The sequence below is a fragment of the Argentina silus genome, assembly GCF_951799395.1.
Source record: "Argentina silus genome assembly, chromosome: 10".
Lineage (NCBI taxonomy): Eukaryota > Metazoa > Chordata > Actinopteri > Argentiniformes > Argentinidae > Argentina > Argentina silus.
In genome coordinates this window covers 940,740-958,175 of record NC_139664.1, presented here as the reverse complement: position 1 = coordinate 958,175, position 17,436 = coordinate 940,740, and the positions used below count along the sequence as shown (strand labels likewise).

At 45.5% G+C, this 17,436-nt stretch overlaps 2 protein-coding genes across 4 annotated transcripts in view; one reads left to right on the top strand and one right to left on the bottom strand.

Annotated features, from left to right (window-relative positions):
• Positions 1 to 199: 199 nt before the first annotated feature.
• On the bottom strand, positions 200 to 3,673 carry LOC310810688 (B-cell receptor CD22-like; the record flags this gene model as incomplete). The annotated part of the gene is made up of 5 exons (XM_083678535.1): positions 200 to 450; positions 1,075 to 1,332; positions 1,891 to 2,184; positions 2,502 to 2,876; positions 3,634 to 3,673. The coding sequence occupies 5 exons, from the start codon at positions 3,671 to 3,673 to the stop codon at positions 200 to 202; spliced, it is 1,218 nt and encodes a 405-aa protein (XP_083534661.1).
• Positions 3,674 to 13,017: 9,344 nt separating this feature from the next.
• Positions 13,018 to 17,436, top strand: part of LOC310810827 (uncharacterized protein) — a 9,225-nt gene continuing 4,806 nt past the window's right edge. For all 3 annotated transcript variants that reach the window (XR_014554448.1, XM_083678682.1, XM_083678681.1), the window contains exons 1-4: positions 13,018 to 13,554; positions 16,254 to 16,439; positions 16,747 to 16,865; positions 17,185 to 17,288. Coding sequence is in view for 2 of the 3 variants with exons in the window: in XM_083678682.1 (XP_083534808.1) it covers positions 13,260 to 13,554; positions 16,254 to 16,439; positions 16,747 to 16,865; positions 17,185 to 17,288 (704 nt within the window). In the remaining variant the exon portion in view is untranslated. The remainder of the gene's footprint in view (positions 13,555 to 16,253; positions 16,440 to 16,746; positions 16,866 to 17,184; positions 17,289 to 17,436) is intronic.

The window sequence follows — 17,436 nt, the reverse complement described above, 5'->3', positions numbered from 1 at the left end:
AGACATGGATGAATGAATACAGCGTACATTTAAGTGTGGACAAGGTGTCCCCTCCTGCACTAGCAAGAAGGGTTAGTGCGTAGTGCATAGTGTGCCCTTCTATACTAGTGAGTGGATAATAGAAGTGTGGATATGGTGTCCATTCCTACACAAGCAAGGAAAGTGCATACTAGCAAGAAGGTGAGAGAAGTGTGCACTCCTACAAGAGCGCCAGAGTGAGCGACGTCTCCCCCAGCTCACTGCTAGCAGAGCAGGACACCATCTCTTCAGCGCTGAACTCCCCCGTCATCGTGGCTGTGGTGACGGACCCCTCTGAAGAGCTGCTGGTGACAGCTCCCTCTGGAACGGTCCATCTGACCTCGGCGGGGGGGTGGGCGTCCACCACACACTGACACGTCACCCGTGTGGTGTCGTTGGTACAGACCGACTCCTGTCTGATCTCCGGAGGGTCTGAGGGAAGAGATGATAGATGACTTTAGCCTTTAGCTCAGAAGACTTGCGTAATTTTGTGGTGCGCCGGAGACCCACACTCGAACCCTGTCAATCACACATACTGTACATATCGAAGCCAAACACTTTGTGGGCCCATATCAGGGGAGGCTGGTGGAGACAGCAATCGGGGGACGGGCTCATTGTCATGCATGGAGTGGAATCAAACACGTGTGCTGTTCTGTGCTATGATGTAACCCTGGGTCTTCCTCTGTTACTGAGTCTGGCAGGAAACACCTCCGTTATCTCGCAATGTAGACACAGTGTCAGTGCCGCTCTGCCCGTCTCTGTCTGCCAGTGAAAGGGGAGGTCTAGAACTGGAAATCTACTGAAACAAAGGAACGTTTGCAACAGCATTGTTTTTATGAGCAGTATCTGATAGTTGCTTGAGGTGATATGGAAATGTTGAGGACAGTATGATAATGATGATAATGAATTATTAATTAATTAATTATATTTGTAAAGTGTTCTTAATTTACACCTCAAAGTTACTGGATGAAGGAAAGCTAAAACCACAATAATAAAAAAAAGCTTGATGATTAAGATTTAAGAGTTCTAGAACTATTTGAAGTTCGATGTACTGACACACAACGTTGAGGGTCAGTGGAGAGGAGCGTCCTTGTCCCTCTGTGTTGATGGCGGTGCAGTAGAGGGCTTCAGTGTGTCTGGACACCCTCTCCAGGGTGTAGGTGTGTGTGTGTGTCTGGGACAGCTCTGCCCCACTGCCACTGGACCACTGGTAGCTGTGGGCAGCAGGGTTACTGTCACTGGAACATCTCAGCTCCACAGAGGCTCCCTCCTTCACACTGGCCTCCCCCTCCACCCTCACATCCACCGGAGCGTCTGCAGGGACAGGGGGACATGAACAAACATGTCATGACTAGGTAATAACTAGGTAATAACAAGCATAGATTCATTCAGTCGTTAAAGAGACACTCAGTTATTTCTCCAGTGTTTATCAAGTGTGTCATTTTTCCTGTTTCTTAAATGTTTCCGTTGAGTCATCATGTCTTTTTAAAAGCACAGTTGACTCACATTTGACATTGAGAAAAATGTCAATGTTATATTCCTGACATAAGGGGTCAAAAAGTCCCAAAAATGTAATTGTCATTGTAATCTTGTCTCTATGTTGATATGCCTCTGTGTATGACGGTGTTGTTCTGAGTCAGTGTCTGTTAGATGTGGGTTATGGGCATATAAATGTCACATGACTCTGTGTATGTATCTCTTCCCTCCCCTGAACGCTGCTGTGCAGACACACACACACACATACACGCACACACACATACACGCACGCAGGCACGCACGCACACACACACATACACGCACGCACACTGTAGAAGCATTCTGCAGGCAGGTGACAGGTATACAAAGGAAACACACACAGCAGGATCTACTCACATCTGACATTGAGAGAGGTGGAGCTCTCTGCTTTCTTCCCTCCCCTGAAGGCTGCTGTGCAGACCAGAGGCTGGTTGTGGTCCGCCCTGGTGGGGGTAAAGGTCAGCGATGATGTCACTTCCCACTGGCCGTGGGTCAGCTGGTGTGATTGGACGCTGGGTGTTCCGGGGTGGCTCCAGGTGAGGAGAGGGGGGTCAGAGGGGCAGGAGTGAAACACAGAGCAGGAGGCGGACACCAGCGCCCCCACCTTCACCTCCTCCTCAGCCACCCAAACAGAGGGGGGATCTGGAGAGTCTGTGGAAAAGTGAAAACATCCATAAAAAATACTATTTTTTTATCCTGCAAAAATATGGTAATTGACTACTACAATCATAATATCTTTGTGAAATAATTAATATACAGTATGGACTTATCTAAGGATATTCTATACATGTCATCAACGGCCATCGGTATAAGTACAGCACATCCAATCACTTAACAACAGGTTACAGAAAGTAAAAACAAGTCCTCAGCCAAAACACCAAAATACCAAAATACCAAACTCAAAACACTAAAGCACTAAAATACCAAAACATCAAAACACCAAAACATCAAAACACCAAAACACCGACCTCTGACCTGTACGGCCACCATGTCCCTGATGTAGGAGAAGCGCCCATGCTCGGCCAAGTCGATCCTGAAACAGAAGGTTCCGCTGTCACTCCTTCGGACCGGGTCTATCCTCAGGGTACAGTTCCCCGTGCTCAGGTCCCCCAGGAGGTGTGTGCGTTGGGAGAACTCCGGGCCCACGCGGGCCGGGTCCGGGCTGTAGAGGTATTTGCCCCAGCCAGGGGTGTGCCAGGCCCCGCTCCACGAGGTGACGGGGGTCCGTGGCAGGGGGTAGGTGAAGGAGCAGGGGACCACCACACAGGAGCCCCCCAGGGCTGACACCTGGGCTGGGATGTCTGCAGTCCAAGCCCTGGGAGCCGGCTGGACCCCCTGGATCACTGGGGAGAACACCGATTGGGGGAGACAATCCTTACATTCATATCTAATCTCTACTCAAGTCATGTGATCTTTGTTATCCCTAAGGGGGAAATGCGGTTGGCTGAAACAGTATCCACTTATAAAACCACAATAAACATTTAAAAGACAGGCATTCAAACGTCCCTGTATCTAGCTGGGTCATTAAGGTCAACAATCCTTAGATTAGTGTCTAACATTTATTTAGCAAGCTACTGTAAGTAGTCATTGAGAATAGATTCTTGTTTACAATGATAACCTGGTTGGATATTAAGTGTTATGATGTCCCATATTGATCATGTTCTACTCTAGTGTCCATTATTAAAAGGTTATGTGAATTCTTCTTTTTGTAAGAGTTCCACGGAACTGTTGATGGTGTGTGTGTGTACGTGTGTGTACGTGTGTGTGCGTGTGTGTGTGTGTGTGTGCGTATTTGCGTGTGTGTGTCTGTGTGTGTGTGTGTGTGTGTGTGCATATCTGTGTGTGTGTGTCTGTGTCTGTGTGTGTGTGTGCCTGTATGTGTCTGTGTGTGTGTGTGTGTGTGTATCTGTGTGTGTGCGTGCATGTATGTGTGTGTGTGTGTGTGTGTATCTGTGTGTGTGCGTGCATGTATGTGTGTGTGTGTGTGTGTGTGTGTATCTGTGTGTGTGCGTGCATGTATGTGTGTGTGTGTGTGTGTGTGTGTGTCTGCACAAACAGTGTTGTTGTAATACTGTAATACTGAGGAAACGAGGGCGGTACCGTGTATCAGCAGACAGTGAAACAGCCGTTTCAGCTCCATCACAGAGAACTGAGGAGGAGAGGAGAGGAAGAAGGAACCAACTTAGCTAAGCTTAGCTTAGTTATCATTTCATTTAGTTATAGTTTCATTTAGTTAACTTCAGTTTATTTGACCACTTTAAAAGCAAGCACACATAGGAGAGGGTGTATACAATACTAATTAATCCTGTATTCACTTTTAATCTGCTGTTTACACTCACTTACCAAACACAATCTACAGATTACTATACAATCATTTACCAAACTGACTTCACCTTCAGCAACAGCCCTGCTCCTCGACCACTGCGGAGTGCTTCAGAGGATCGGAAACGAGACCTATATATGTATGCCCTCGAAAAAAAACTTCTAGCAGTTAAGGTCCACACAGTTCTTTCAAAGTACTGTACTGTCTGTCCGTACATTTGCAACAAAAGGGCTTGAGTGTCCTAAAACAAATGAACTTTTCTTTTGAATCCTGTATGATCTCCTCCCCTCCTCTCTCCTCTGTAGCCTTCATGAAATCCAGTGGAGGCTGGTGGAGGTAGAAATGGGAGGACGGGCTCATTGTAATGCGTGGAATGGAATGAGGAACGGTATCAAACACACATGTCTGATACAGTACCGTTCCTCATTCCATTCCATGCATTACAATGAGCCCGTCCTCCCATTTCTACCTCCACCAGCCTCCACTGCTGAAATCATACAGAGAGAAGAACACAGTGTTTCTGTCCACGGAAAGCACAAATGATACATCTACAGAAGTAGGCCTACCAAAAGCATGCCCAGTTGGAGCACCTGTAAACAACCACATGATCGGTGCCCTTTTGAGAGTGAAAGCAACCACAACAAGGTTTTGGATGTAGATTTAACCTGCAGGTGCTGCACATCAACACCACCTCACTCCAACACACCATGTCAACAACCAGGTTTATTTGAGAACAAGATCACAAAGTCACATTTCAAATCAAAGCAATTACTGTACATTACATAGTAAAACACTATCATATTATACTACTACTACTACTACTAATAATAATAACAAAATAAAAATAATAATAATAATAATACTTATATTTGTATAGCGCTTTTCTAATAAAGGTTACATAGTGTTACTAAACAGGACATCATTATTGGTAACCAATAATGTAGTTAACCTTTAACCTAGTTAAAGAAGAGATAACTCCCCCCCCCCCCCACCCCCCCCCCCCGCCCCCACCTCACACACAGCCCTGTAACTATCACTCTGGAGATAACTCCCCCCCCCCCACCCCTCCCCCCCCCCCACCCCCACCTCACACACAGCCCTGTAACTATCACTCTGGAGATAACTCCCCCCCCCCCCACCCCCACCTCACACACAGCCCTGTAACTATCACTCTGGAGATAACTCCCCCACCCCCACCCCCCCCCACCCCCCCCCGCCCCCACCTCACACACAGCCCTGTAACTATCACTCTGGAGATAACTCCACCCCGTCCCCCGTCCCCCGTCCCCCACCTCACACACAGCCCTGTAACTATCACTCTGGAGATAACTCCCCCCGTCCCCCCCCCCCACCTCACACACAGCCCTGTAACTATCACTCTGGAGATAACTCCCCCACCCCCACCCCCCCCCCCGCCCCCACCTCACACACAGCCCTGTAACTATCACTCTGGAGATAACTCCCCCCCGTCCCCCGTCCCCCGTCCCCCGTCCCCCCACACAGCCCTGTAACTATCACTCTGGAGATAACTCCCCCCGTCCCCCCCCCCCACCTCACACACAGCCCTGTAACTATCACTCTGGAGATAACTCCCCCACCCCCACCCCCCCCCCCCCGCCCCCACCTCACACACAGCCCTGTAACTATCACTCTGGAGATAACTCCCCCCCGTCCCCCGTCCCCCGTCCCCCACCTCACACACAGCCCTGTAACTATCACTCTGGAGATAACTCCCCCCGTCCACCCCCCCCACCTCACACACAGCCCTGTAACTATCACTCTGGAGATAACTCCCCCCGTCCCCCCCCCCCACCTCACACACAGCCCTGTAACTATCACTCTGGAGTGGGAGGTTTGGTGAAGGGACAGGATGTGGGAGGGGATGTTTGTCGCCGTGTTAAACGCCTTTTGACAAGAGTGTGAAGAGAACAAACACACACATGCACATGCTTACATGTACACACTCACATACACACACACACGCACACACGCACACGCGCGCGCGCACACTGTAATAGCATTCTGCAGGCAGGTGGTCTTCAGCAGTGCTGATGTCACAGGTGAAGCCTCATTGTGGTTTGGTGTAATCTACATTGGCGTAGATGCCGTCCGTCTGATCCAAACTGTCCGTCTGGTCACTTTGATCCTGTGTTGAAGGAGAGGGGGGGGGTTAGAGGAGAGGGGGGGTTGGAGGAGAGGGGGGGGGGGGTTGGAGGAGAGGGGGGGGGGGGTTAGAGGAGAGGGCCCATTGGACCATTTGGTCCAAAATGTAGTTATCCTAATGCATGGAACAGAATGACGCCATTCCATGCATTACAATGAGCCCGTCCTCCAATTTCTACCACCACCAGCCTCCCCTGGACAGTTACCTGAACATCCTGGACGTTTCCATAGACAGGCTCGTTGATAGCCTTGGGAGGGGGAACCTGGGGCTTGTCTTCCTTCTCTGTGGGTTCAGCTCTGAGGAGACAGGCAGAGGGAAGTCATACTTGTATCATTTTACCCACAGAAAGGATTTGAACAATGAGTGTGCCTTTATTTTCTTCTTTTTTTTAAACATTTTAGTCATTTAGCAGATGCCCTTCTCCAGAGAGATTGTGCAGAGATAAGTGCATTTGTCTAAAGTAAGTGAATCAACTATACATCACAGTCATCGCAAGTAAAACTTACCATAATACTTTATTTGTATAGCACTTTTCTAAACAAGGTTACAAAGTGCTACTAGACAGAACAAGATATCATAGAAATACACCAGCATAAGTGAAATTCCAAACAGAAAGAAAGCAACATTTAAATAATGAATATCATTGAGAATCAGTCATCAGTCATTGAAATAAAAATATCAAATTAAAACAGACTAATCAAATAATGATATAAACAATAAACAACATTATACAATAATACTTAAACATCTAGATGAATTAAAAACAATTAAGCTATTTATATCTAAAATATATCTTATATATCTTGTATCCATATTTGCAGTAATTTCTAACCGTGTTGTTAAAGGTGTATCTATCAAAACATTTTTTTATTCAAACATACTTCTCAGGTTTGGTAGGAGTTGCCATGGTGAAATTTGCATAATACCCAGACTCCTGCCTGGTAACAGATCTTGACCTATGAAATCAATTCAGAATGTTATTACAGGGGATTGGAAACTGCAGGGCAGCGCTGAGAGAGACAAGAGAGGCCTCCTCTTGTGGGGACTGATCTGCCCACTCTCTCTCTCTTCAACTATGTGAAGAAACTGTTCTATTTTAAACACAATTTCCCTCAGTCACAACTGTGTTCATGTTGAAGTTTGAGTTGAAGTTCACTTATTTACGTAAATAAAGAAGCCATTTGTGTGAATACTTGTTTGAACATTGGATTGGAGACAAGACACACAGACAATCAATCAACATGTATGAATACATTTCTGTATAAAACAAATGTATGAACGTCAGGGTTGGTGGAGGCAGAAATCGGAGGGCGGGCTCATTGTAACGCACGGAATGGAACACATGTTTGATACCATTCCTCATTCCATTCCATGCATTACAATGAGCCCGTCCTCCAATTTCCACCTCCACCAGCCTCCCCTGGTGGACATCCTTATGAAGACTTACTTTTTCCTGTTTAGAAAGAAGAAAGTAATTCCCAGTCCAGCGACTAGCAGAACGACAGCCACTGACACTGGCACAGCGATGTACGCAGTTGATGATGGTGAACTTGGACGCTCGAGCCCTGTGAGTTATAAACAGAGTGTAGTGGAGGTGGTTTGGAATCACACTCGCGTGATGAGGTAGCCCTGCCTGAGACTTGTAATCTCAAGTGTTGCCTTCAGACCTTGAGGTTGTCCGCTTGGCATAATGATAGGCACTTGGGTCTTCCATGTGGGAGGCTTGGGTTCAAACCCTGCTCATCACATAAGGACTCAAGACAAAGTGTAGCCTATAATTATATATATATATATCTATATTTAGTTATTTAATTATATAACTATAATTAGACCTTTTAAAATTGGATTAGCTTGATGAATTTTTTATTTCCCATTCAAGTGCTTTTGTTTTTCAACCTACCCTCTCCCAAACTGAACTATACTGTATACTACGGAGGAAAGCTATTATTATTATTATTATTATTATTATTATTATTAGTAGTAGTAGTAGTAGTAGTAGTAGTACTACTACAGTAGTAGTAGTAGTAGTAGTAGTAGTAGTACAGTAGTAGTAGGAGTAGTACAGTAGTAGTAGTAGTAGTAGTAGTAGTAGTAGTAGTAGTAGTAGTACAGTAGTAGTAGTAGTAGTAGTAGTAGTAGTACAGTAGTAGTAGTAGTAGTAGTAGTAGTAGTACAGTAGTAGTAGTAGTAGTAGTAGTAGTAGTACAGTAGTAGTAGTAGTAGTAGTAGTAGTAGTAGTAGTACAGTAGTAGTAGTAGTAGTAGTAGTAGTAGTAGTAGTAGTAGTAGTAATAGTAGTAGTAGTAGTACAGTAGTAGTAGTAGTAGTAGTACAGTAGTAGTAGTAGTAGTAGTAGTAGTAGTAGTAGTAGTAATAGTAGTAGTAGTAGTACAGTAGTAGTAGTAGTAGTAGTAGTAGTAGTAGTACAGTAGTAGTAGTAGTGGTAGTAGTAGTAGTAGTAGTAGTAGTAGTGGTAGTAGTACAGTAGTAGTAGTAGTGGTAGTAGTAGTAGTAGTAGTAGTAGTAGTAGTAGTAGTAGTAGTAGTGGTAGTAGTAGTAGGAGTAGTAGTAGTAGTAGTAGTAGTAGTAGTAGTAGTAGTAATAGTAGTAGTAGTAGTAGTAGTAGTAGTAGTAGTAGTAGTCGTACAGTAGTAGTAGTAGTAGTAGTAGTAGTAGTAGTAGTAGTGGTAGTAGGAGTAGTAGTAGTAGTAGTAGTAGTACAGTAGTAGTAGTACAGTAGTAGTAGTAGTAGTAGTAGTAGTAGTAGTCGTACAGTAGTAGTAGTAGTAGTAGTAGTAGTAGTACAGTAGTAGTAGTAGTAGTAGTAGTAGTAGTAGTAGTACAGTAGTAGTAGTAGTGGTAGTAGTAGTAGTAGTAGTAGTAGTAGTAGTAGTAGTAGTAGTAGTACAGTAGTAGTAGTAGTGGTAGTAGGAGTAGGAGTAGTAGTAGTAGTAGTAGTAGTAGTAGTAGTAGTAGTAGTAGTAGTAGTAGTAGTGGTAGTAGGAGTAGTAGTAGTAGTAGTAGTAGTAGTAGTAGTAGTAGTAGTAGTAGTCGTACAGTAGTAGTAGTAGTAGTAGTAGTAGTAGTAGTAGTAGGAGGAGTAGTAATAGTAGTAGTAGTAGTAGTAGTAGTAGTAGTAGTATTATTATATTAATAATAATAATTATGGGACCTAATCCTAGATCATCACTCCTGACTCTTGTGTCTGTGTACATGTGTGAGATCTCACCTGGCGTTATGGTAGGAACAAGCGTAGGAACAAGCGTAGGAACAAGCGTAGGAACAAGCGAACCTGGGAGAGAACATAGAGATTATTGGCCAAACACTTTAGAAATGCTTCCAAACACTTTAGAAATGCTTCCTTCCTGGGAGCACCGCCACCTCTACGTGGATGCAGCGGCCGCGCCACTCGGTCACGGCTTTTCACTCTCCTGGCGCCCCGCTGGTGGAATGAGCCTCCCCCCACTGCTGTCAGGACTGCAGAGTCACTACCGATCTTCCACCATAGATTAAAGACCCATCTCTTCAGGCTACATCTTAACAGTCCTTCCTAAGACCTCTTCACCCCCACTACCCTCCCTGTACTAACCCTAACCCCAACCCTTGAGTCCTCCTCACCCCCACTTCCCTCTGTAAAAGTTCTCTCCTGTTAATAAATAATAATAAAAAATAAAAATAAAAAAAAATATATATATATACAGTACCAGTCAAAAGTTTGGACACACCTTGCCAAGAGTGTGCAAAGCTGTCATCAAAGCAGAAGGTGGCTACTTTGAAGAATCTAAAATATAAAACATATTCTGGTTTGTTTAACACTTTTGTTTACTACATAATTCCATATGTGTTCCTTCATAGTTTTGATGTCTTCAATATTAATCTACAATGTAGAAAATAACAAAAATAAAGAAAAACCATTGAATCATAAGGTGTGTCCAAACTTTTGACTGGTACTGTATATATATATATATGCCTTCTGGCATCACGACTGCCTATGGCCCCTGGTGTGAGCATTGATTACTTTGTCTTATGATGACTGTTGGATAGATGATTCAATTACTTAAACAAACGTATTTGTTGTAAGTCGCTTTGGATAAAGGCGTCTGCTAAATGCCATAAATGTAAAATGAAATGAAATGTATGTATGTATGTATGTATGTATGTATGTATGTATGTATGTATGTATGTGTGTGTATGTATGTATGTATGTATGTATGTATGTATGTATGTATGTATGTATGAGTTCTCACCTGGATTTGTGATGTACGTAAGCGAACCTGGGAGAGAACATAGAGATTATTGGCCCGCGTTCAAACACTTTAGAAATGCATCCTTCCTTCCTTCCTTCCTTCCTTCCTTCCTTCCTTCCTTCCTTCCTTCCTTCCTTCCTTCCTTCCACCCTCCATTCCTTTCTTCCTCTCATCCTTCTTTGTACATCACTAAACACTAAATGTACTGTATAATAAAGTTAAGGGTAATCCTACATTTGGATGCAAGTGTGTTTTTAATACACACTATTTTTAATGTCAAATAAATTCAACCAATCAATCAACCATTCAACCATTCAACCAATCAACCAATCAACCAGTCAACCAATCAACCATTCAACCATTCAACCATTCAACCAATCAACCAATCAACCAATCAACCAATCAACCATTCAACCATTCAACCAATCAACCAATCAACCATTCAACCAACCAATCAACCAATCAACCCTCACCAGATATATTGATGGTGACTGCTTGGTTTACAAAACTGTAGTTGTCTTTCCCCGTTATTTCCAATCTCAGGTAGAAAGGTCCCTCATCCCCCTTCTTGATCCCTCTGATCAGGAGAGAGCAGTTTCTTTTAAGTATATCCCCGATCAGATCGGTCCTGCCCCTGATGTTCTCCAACACGTAGCTGGCGTTTGGGTGATAGATGAAGTTCGCCTTTCTGTCGGCCTTCAGTTTCATCCCCGGGCGAGGGGTCAACCAGAAGACCTTGACAGATTGGGGGGGTGCAGCGGGGTGGGTCACATCGCATGGGATGGTCACGTTCTTTGATGGAGCTGTGTTGATCACTCTAGGGACATTGGCCACCCATTCTTGACCTGAGTCCAAATGAAATACACAAAAGTCAAAGTCATTCAGAGCACGGCCTGGGGTGGTCCAGTACCATGGCCTGGGGTGGTCCAGTACCATGGCCTGGGGTGGTCCAGTACCATGGCCTGGGGTGGTCCAGTACCATGGCCTGGGGTGGTCCAGTGTAGTTAGTTTGCATGTGTGTAGTTAGTCTGCTGCATGTATATTAAACAAACACAACAAAACACTAACATGAAAGTTTTTCACTGTGCTTTTGAGGTCTTAGTTCCTGGTCACTTGTTACGCACTTTGTGACAATATAAATCATGCCAACAAAATAACACATACATACAAATCAAATAAAAGTACTCTATGAATACAACACGACTGATTAACTGATTGATTGACTGATCCATACCAGATGCTCCAGAGGTCTGGGACAGGATGAGCATCATCTCAATCACCACTGTCAGACGTTTCATCTGGTCCAATAGAGAGAATGGAATGTCAACTGACCCTTTACAGTATAATCATGAAAATGAGACTGACCCACATACCCACCAGAGACACATACCCACCAGAGACACATACCCACCAGAGACACATACCCACCAGAGACACATACCCACCAGAGACACATACCCACCAGAGACACATACCCACCAGAGACACATACCCACCAGAGACACATACCCACCAGAGACACATACCCACCAGAGACACATACCCACCAGAGACTGTTTCTTGGTCTCATTGATATAACATCTCTCAATACAAGAGACAATAACAACAATAACCATACTGAGATGTTCTACTCACAGTGAGGTGGAGGGAGACAGCCAACCAGGATGCTGAAGGTCGTCAGGCACGGCCAGTAGTGACCCTAGCAGAGGCTCCCCCAGCCAATGACAACAGACAGACACGTTTACCCAGGACAGTGTCAGGTTCTAGGGTGGAGGTTTCCTGTTTCTTCATAATGGTAAAAGAATGAAAGAAGGAAGTTGATGGCCTTTTTTGCATCATAATAGAAAATGTGTCAAAAGACTGAAACTGACTGTTTGACACTTGACAAGCCTCCCTAGTAGAGTAGAGAGTTACCCTCTCTTATTTTGAAAGCTACATTTAAGACAATTACATTACGTTGCCTGTGCCTATATAGTATAGTAATGCCGTAATTAGAAGTAAAACTGTTGTATTAACGTGCTGCTACATTATACTTGGTTTGTGTGACTGGTTTTAATTTGTGTAATAATGGAGTTTAGTGTTTCTTATTATCAAATGGAGCACCAGGCCTTCTGGTTTAACACATCTGTCTGTTAGCTTACATGGCGCGCACACACACACACACACACACACACACACACACACACACACACACACACACACACACACACACACACACACACACACACATACACACACACACACACACCTACATTCTTTCCACTTCTTTCCACAAACCACTACTTACTTGGCCAGAAGTCATTCGAGTCACCTGACAGTGGTACTGGGAAATGGACATTCAGTCAGCACCCTTACATCAACGTTGTGATAACCACTAGATCACACCTCCTCCGCCCTAACCTTAACCAAAGCCCATAACCTTTTTTTTTTTTTTTTTTTTTTACCAGTCCAACATTAGTCCTGGAATCAGAAAAACTGATTTCTAGGCAAAAATAGAAACGTGTTCATAGCTAAATAGATAGCTTAGATTTGTTGATCATGTGGGGGAATATGACAACTGTTGCCGTATGAACAACAAAACCACTAGGTGGTGTAGAAATGCTCTCCGAGGCAGCCAAAGTTTAGGCTTTGAACCAGAGATGAAAACCAGAATGTAGGCCACTCCAAACAGCAAGGTTAGTCACATGACTCGCAGGAAGGAGGTCGATCGGGAGGTTTAGAGTGGGCAGAGCAAAGCAGGAGGACATTCTGACAACACGAATTCCTGAACTGAAAAAATGACTTGAGACCGCTGACGAAAACAAGTTTGGGGACGTTTAAGAGAGCGCATCAAAGCTGGACAGATGATAGGAATAATACAATAAAATAAAAAAACGCAACTATCTTACTCAATGATTGTAGCGGATCGTCAATAAGCTATACATTTATAAGAGGGGTAAAGGGATGTTCGTGTCTTGGTTGTTTGTACACACTCCGTGTCATTAGGGGACGTGATGGACACATTAGTGCACGACAACGGGATACCGTCGCCCTCACCGTTACCTGCGCGTGATGCCCCCGGTTGTGACGGTGCTGACCGTGGACTGCGTGACTGTAACGGGACTCGTCAATCAAAGGGAAAGAACGGGATCACGGATAGGAGCTGCACCGTGGAGCTCGTCGGTCAGCACCGAGCCGCGTTGGAGGCTACACCTGCACCGTACACGGCACCTCTGCGTTTACCGGGCGTGATGGACGCGGAGGGGAGAGTGGACGAGTCCAGGCTGCGCATGTACATCTTCAAAAACGGTAAATTCTTCCGTTCAGTTCAACAACATAACTTTATTTATCCAGAATGGCTTTGATAGATCACACATATTATCCTCCTCTTATGTTATGTGATAACGACAATCCCGACTATGTTCGCCACTAAGGGTCATTTCCTCTCTAAAGGTTTAAGGTTGGAGAAATAGAAAAGAGTAGTTCATTTTCCTTTTTTGATATTTGATAGCTTTTTTTTGTCATTTTGATTGATGGAGATAGCTGATGTGCATTGGTTTTGTTGCTTTATTATCTGAGATAGCCGTACCATAGCATTCCATTCAGAATGCAGCCATCATCTAACCCGGACAGGGCAGGTCCGGAGTCGCATTAGCTAGAGACACACTTTGTTTCCCGCGGTTCGCGGCAATTCGCATCGCAGAAACATGTTTAGTATACTCCAGTTGAAATAAGTGTGCAGTAACACGCTGAAGGAGAGAGAGAGAGAGAGAGAAAAGAGTGGAGGATTTGAGCATACATGAGAAGTTTCGGATAATCACAGCGAGCCTATTTAAATATAAACAGCTTGAACTTAAAATTTAATGTCATGGTCAATACATCTTTGTTTTAATTTGTTTATTTTTTCTGCGTGAAAAACGTAGAATCGTGCGTTAAGGCGACCACTGACGTCTCTTAGTTGTATGGAGACTAGTGTTTGTTTCCACAGCAGTGGGAAGCCGTATCAGGCCAAGACCATGCCCTGGGCTACTGCTCCATCATAACCACAAGTCAAGAGGTAGTCAAATGACTATGCCACAGGGTAACTACAGTCAAACCATTCACGGCGGTCCCATATCTAACCTTGCTAAAGACCCCCTCAAGCAGAGAGTGTCAACATGACTGTTCTGAACAGACAATGGTGCTCCAGTGAGACCAGCTGCACAGTGGGCCGGGCCAGGATGTTCTCTGCCAGAGGGTTCACAGCAGCAGCAGAGAGAGGGGGGAAATACATCACGAGGGCTGGGATATGCCAGAGGGTTCATCATGAGATAGAGGGTTCACAGTAGAGAGAGAGGGAGAGGGTGGGTTCACAGGAGAGAGAGAGAGAGGGTGGGTTCACAGGAGAGAGAGAGAGAGGGTGGGTTCACAGGAGAGAGAGGGAGAGGGTGGGTTCACAGGAGAGAGAGAGGGTGGGTTCACAGGAGAGAGAGAGGGAGAGAGGGTGGGTTCACAGGAGAGAGAGAGGGAGAGAGGGTGGGTTCACAGGAGAGAGAGGGAGAGGGTGGGTTCACAGGAGAGAGAGAGGGTGGGTTCACAGGAGAGAGAGAGGGTGGGTTCACAGGAGAGAGAGAGGGAGAGAGGGTGGGTTCACAGGAGAGAGAGGGAGAGGGAGAGGGTGGGTTCACAGTAGAGAGAGAGGGAGGGTTCTCAGCAGCGAGGGAGAGAGGGTTCACAGTTAGGTTAGCTACATGCTAGTAGATGTTAAGGTATGGTATGTTAGCTTCACGCTAAGTAGAGGTTATGGGGTGGTAGGTTAGCTACATGCTAGGTATAGAGGGTGTATGGAACTGCATGGTAGTAGTATTAGCAACATGCAGTAGAGGGGAGGCTGGTGGAGGCAGAAATCGGAGGATGGGCTCATTGTAATGCTTTGAATGGGGCAGTAGCCATAGGCCTACTGCACCAGGGGAGGCTGGTAAAGATGGCTGCTCTCACTGAGGGGCTATAGGGGGAACACATCACTGGGAATCTGACAGGCATGATAAGGAATGCATAAGTTCTCTCTCTCTCTCTCTACCTCTCTCTCTCTCTCTCTCTCTCTCTCTCTCTCTCTCTCTCTCTCTCTCTCTCTCTCTCTCTCTCTCTCTCTCTCTCTCTCTCTCTCTCTCTCTCTCTCTCTCTCTCTCCTTCCATGTCATGATAACATTAGCTGTGGTCTGGGGAGGCTATGGTGTAAATCATTAAATAATGAAGCTTGTCAGATCGGTAAGGAGAGGGGCAAAGTTCACCATTGTGTGTGTGTGTGTCTGTGTGTCTGTGTGTGTGTGTGTGTGTGTGTGTGTGTGTGTGTGTAGAGGTGTGTGTGTGTGGGGGGGGGGATTAGGGCTTTTTTTTGCGTAAGAACAACAATTTCACATCACTCACATGCTCTGGTTTTCAAAGTTTGTTCAAGGATAAGTCAGTTAGACACAGTCTAGAGGAAGACATGGTTCTACCCAGAACCAGATAGGCCTCTTCCACACAGGGTTAGGGTTAGGGTTATTACAGTACTTATTACTTGTTATTACAACCCTGTACTATGAATGAAGTTATCACTGTGTTGTTCCCAGCAGTCCAGACCTTTCCTATCATTGGTTGATGGAACTTGTTGAGTTTCAGTTCCCTGTCGTCCCACACTGAAGCCATGTGTGATCTCACTTCCTCTGCTGGACTGAAACACATTGACTTGGTGTGAGCATGGTTCAGACATGGTTCAGACATGGTTCAGACATGGTTCAGACATGGTTTAGACATGGTTTAGACATGGTTCAGACATGGTTCAGACATGGTTCAGACCGGTCCATTCCCTGCATCTCTTTCAGGGGAGTGAACGATTGCACAGCTCTGGGAGAGAGAGTCTCAGCTTCCCAGACAGACAGCCATGTTCAAGTGTTGTGATTCTACCTGTGTATGTGTGTGTTCCGGTGGTCCAGATGTGCTGATGATGTGTGTGTGTTGTGTGTGTCTGTGTGTCTGTGTCCGTCCAGGTGGTGTGTCCCCCTCGGAGCGCGGCCAGGTGTGGAGGTTCCTGTTTGGGATGTACCCCTGCAGCTCTACCTCTCTAGAACGCCCCCTGCTGCAGAAGCAGCTGGCCGTACGCTACCACGTCATGAAGAGAAAGTGGCAGCAGCTACTTCCTGCGGCCATCCGCCTGCGTCTCAACGGCACTGACGGTACAGATAGACGCAGAGACGGACGGACGGATGGACACACACACACACACACACACACACACACACACACACACACACACACACACACACACACACTCACACACACACACACACACAGACAAATGCAGACGCAGACGCAGACACACAGACATATACACACTCAAACACACACACACACACACACACACACACACACACACACACACAGTCACACAGTCACACAGATCCAGATGTCAACTCTACATATGCTCATATAACTCTCTGGTAAGCCCTCGTCATCCTTGATTTTCTCTCTCTCTCTCTCCAGCTGAATTGGTGTCAGCAGTGAGGTATTTTGACCAGCGTCAGGAGAGAGCCCAGCAGCAAGCTCAGGAGCAGAGTGATGATGTCAGACACAGACTGTCCTTCCTGGAGCTACAGGCTCAGGTAAAACACCTCTCTCTGTCTCTCTCCCTCTGTCTCTGTCTCTGTTGTTCTATCTCTCCCTCCCTCTCTCTCTCTCTCTCTCTCCCTCTCTCCCTCTCTCTCTGTGTTTCCTTGTATATAAAATACCCTAAAACACCACAGATGGCAAACCAGGACACAGGCGTTAGGTAAACATTCGCCTGTTTACAGTGGGTACATATGATTTGAATAGGGAGTATTTCAGCCTCTACAATCCAAAGGAGCAGTGTGTTGTTCAGTAGGGCACGATACAGCAAAACATGACATTACTGTTAATCTTTGTTCTTTTGGTCAAATGCAGGTTCTGTTTGAACGTGTGACCTTTGACCTGGAGGAGCTCCAAGAGGCCATACGCATCATCGACAAGGACGTGCCTCGCACAGACAGAGACCTGCCCTACTACCAGTGAGTGACAGTCACTGGATTAACCAATCAGGTTCACTCTGCTGTCTAGACCTGGCCTACTACCAGTGAATGACAGTTACTGGATTAACCAATCAGGTCATCATTCAACTCAGAAACAGACAGACTCCTGCTGATTGATATACCGGTC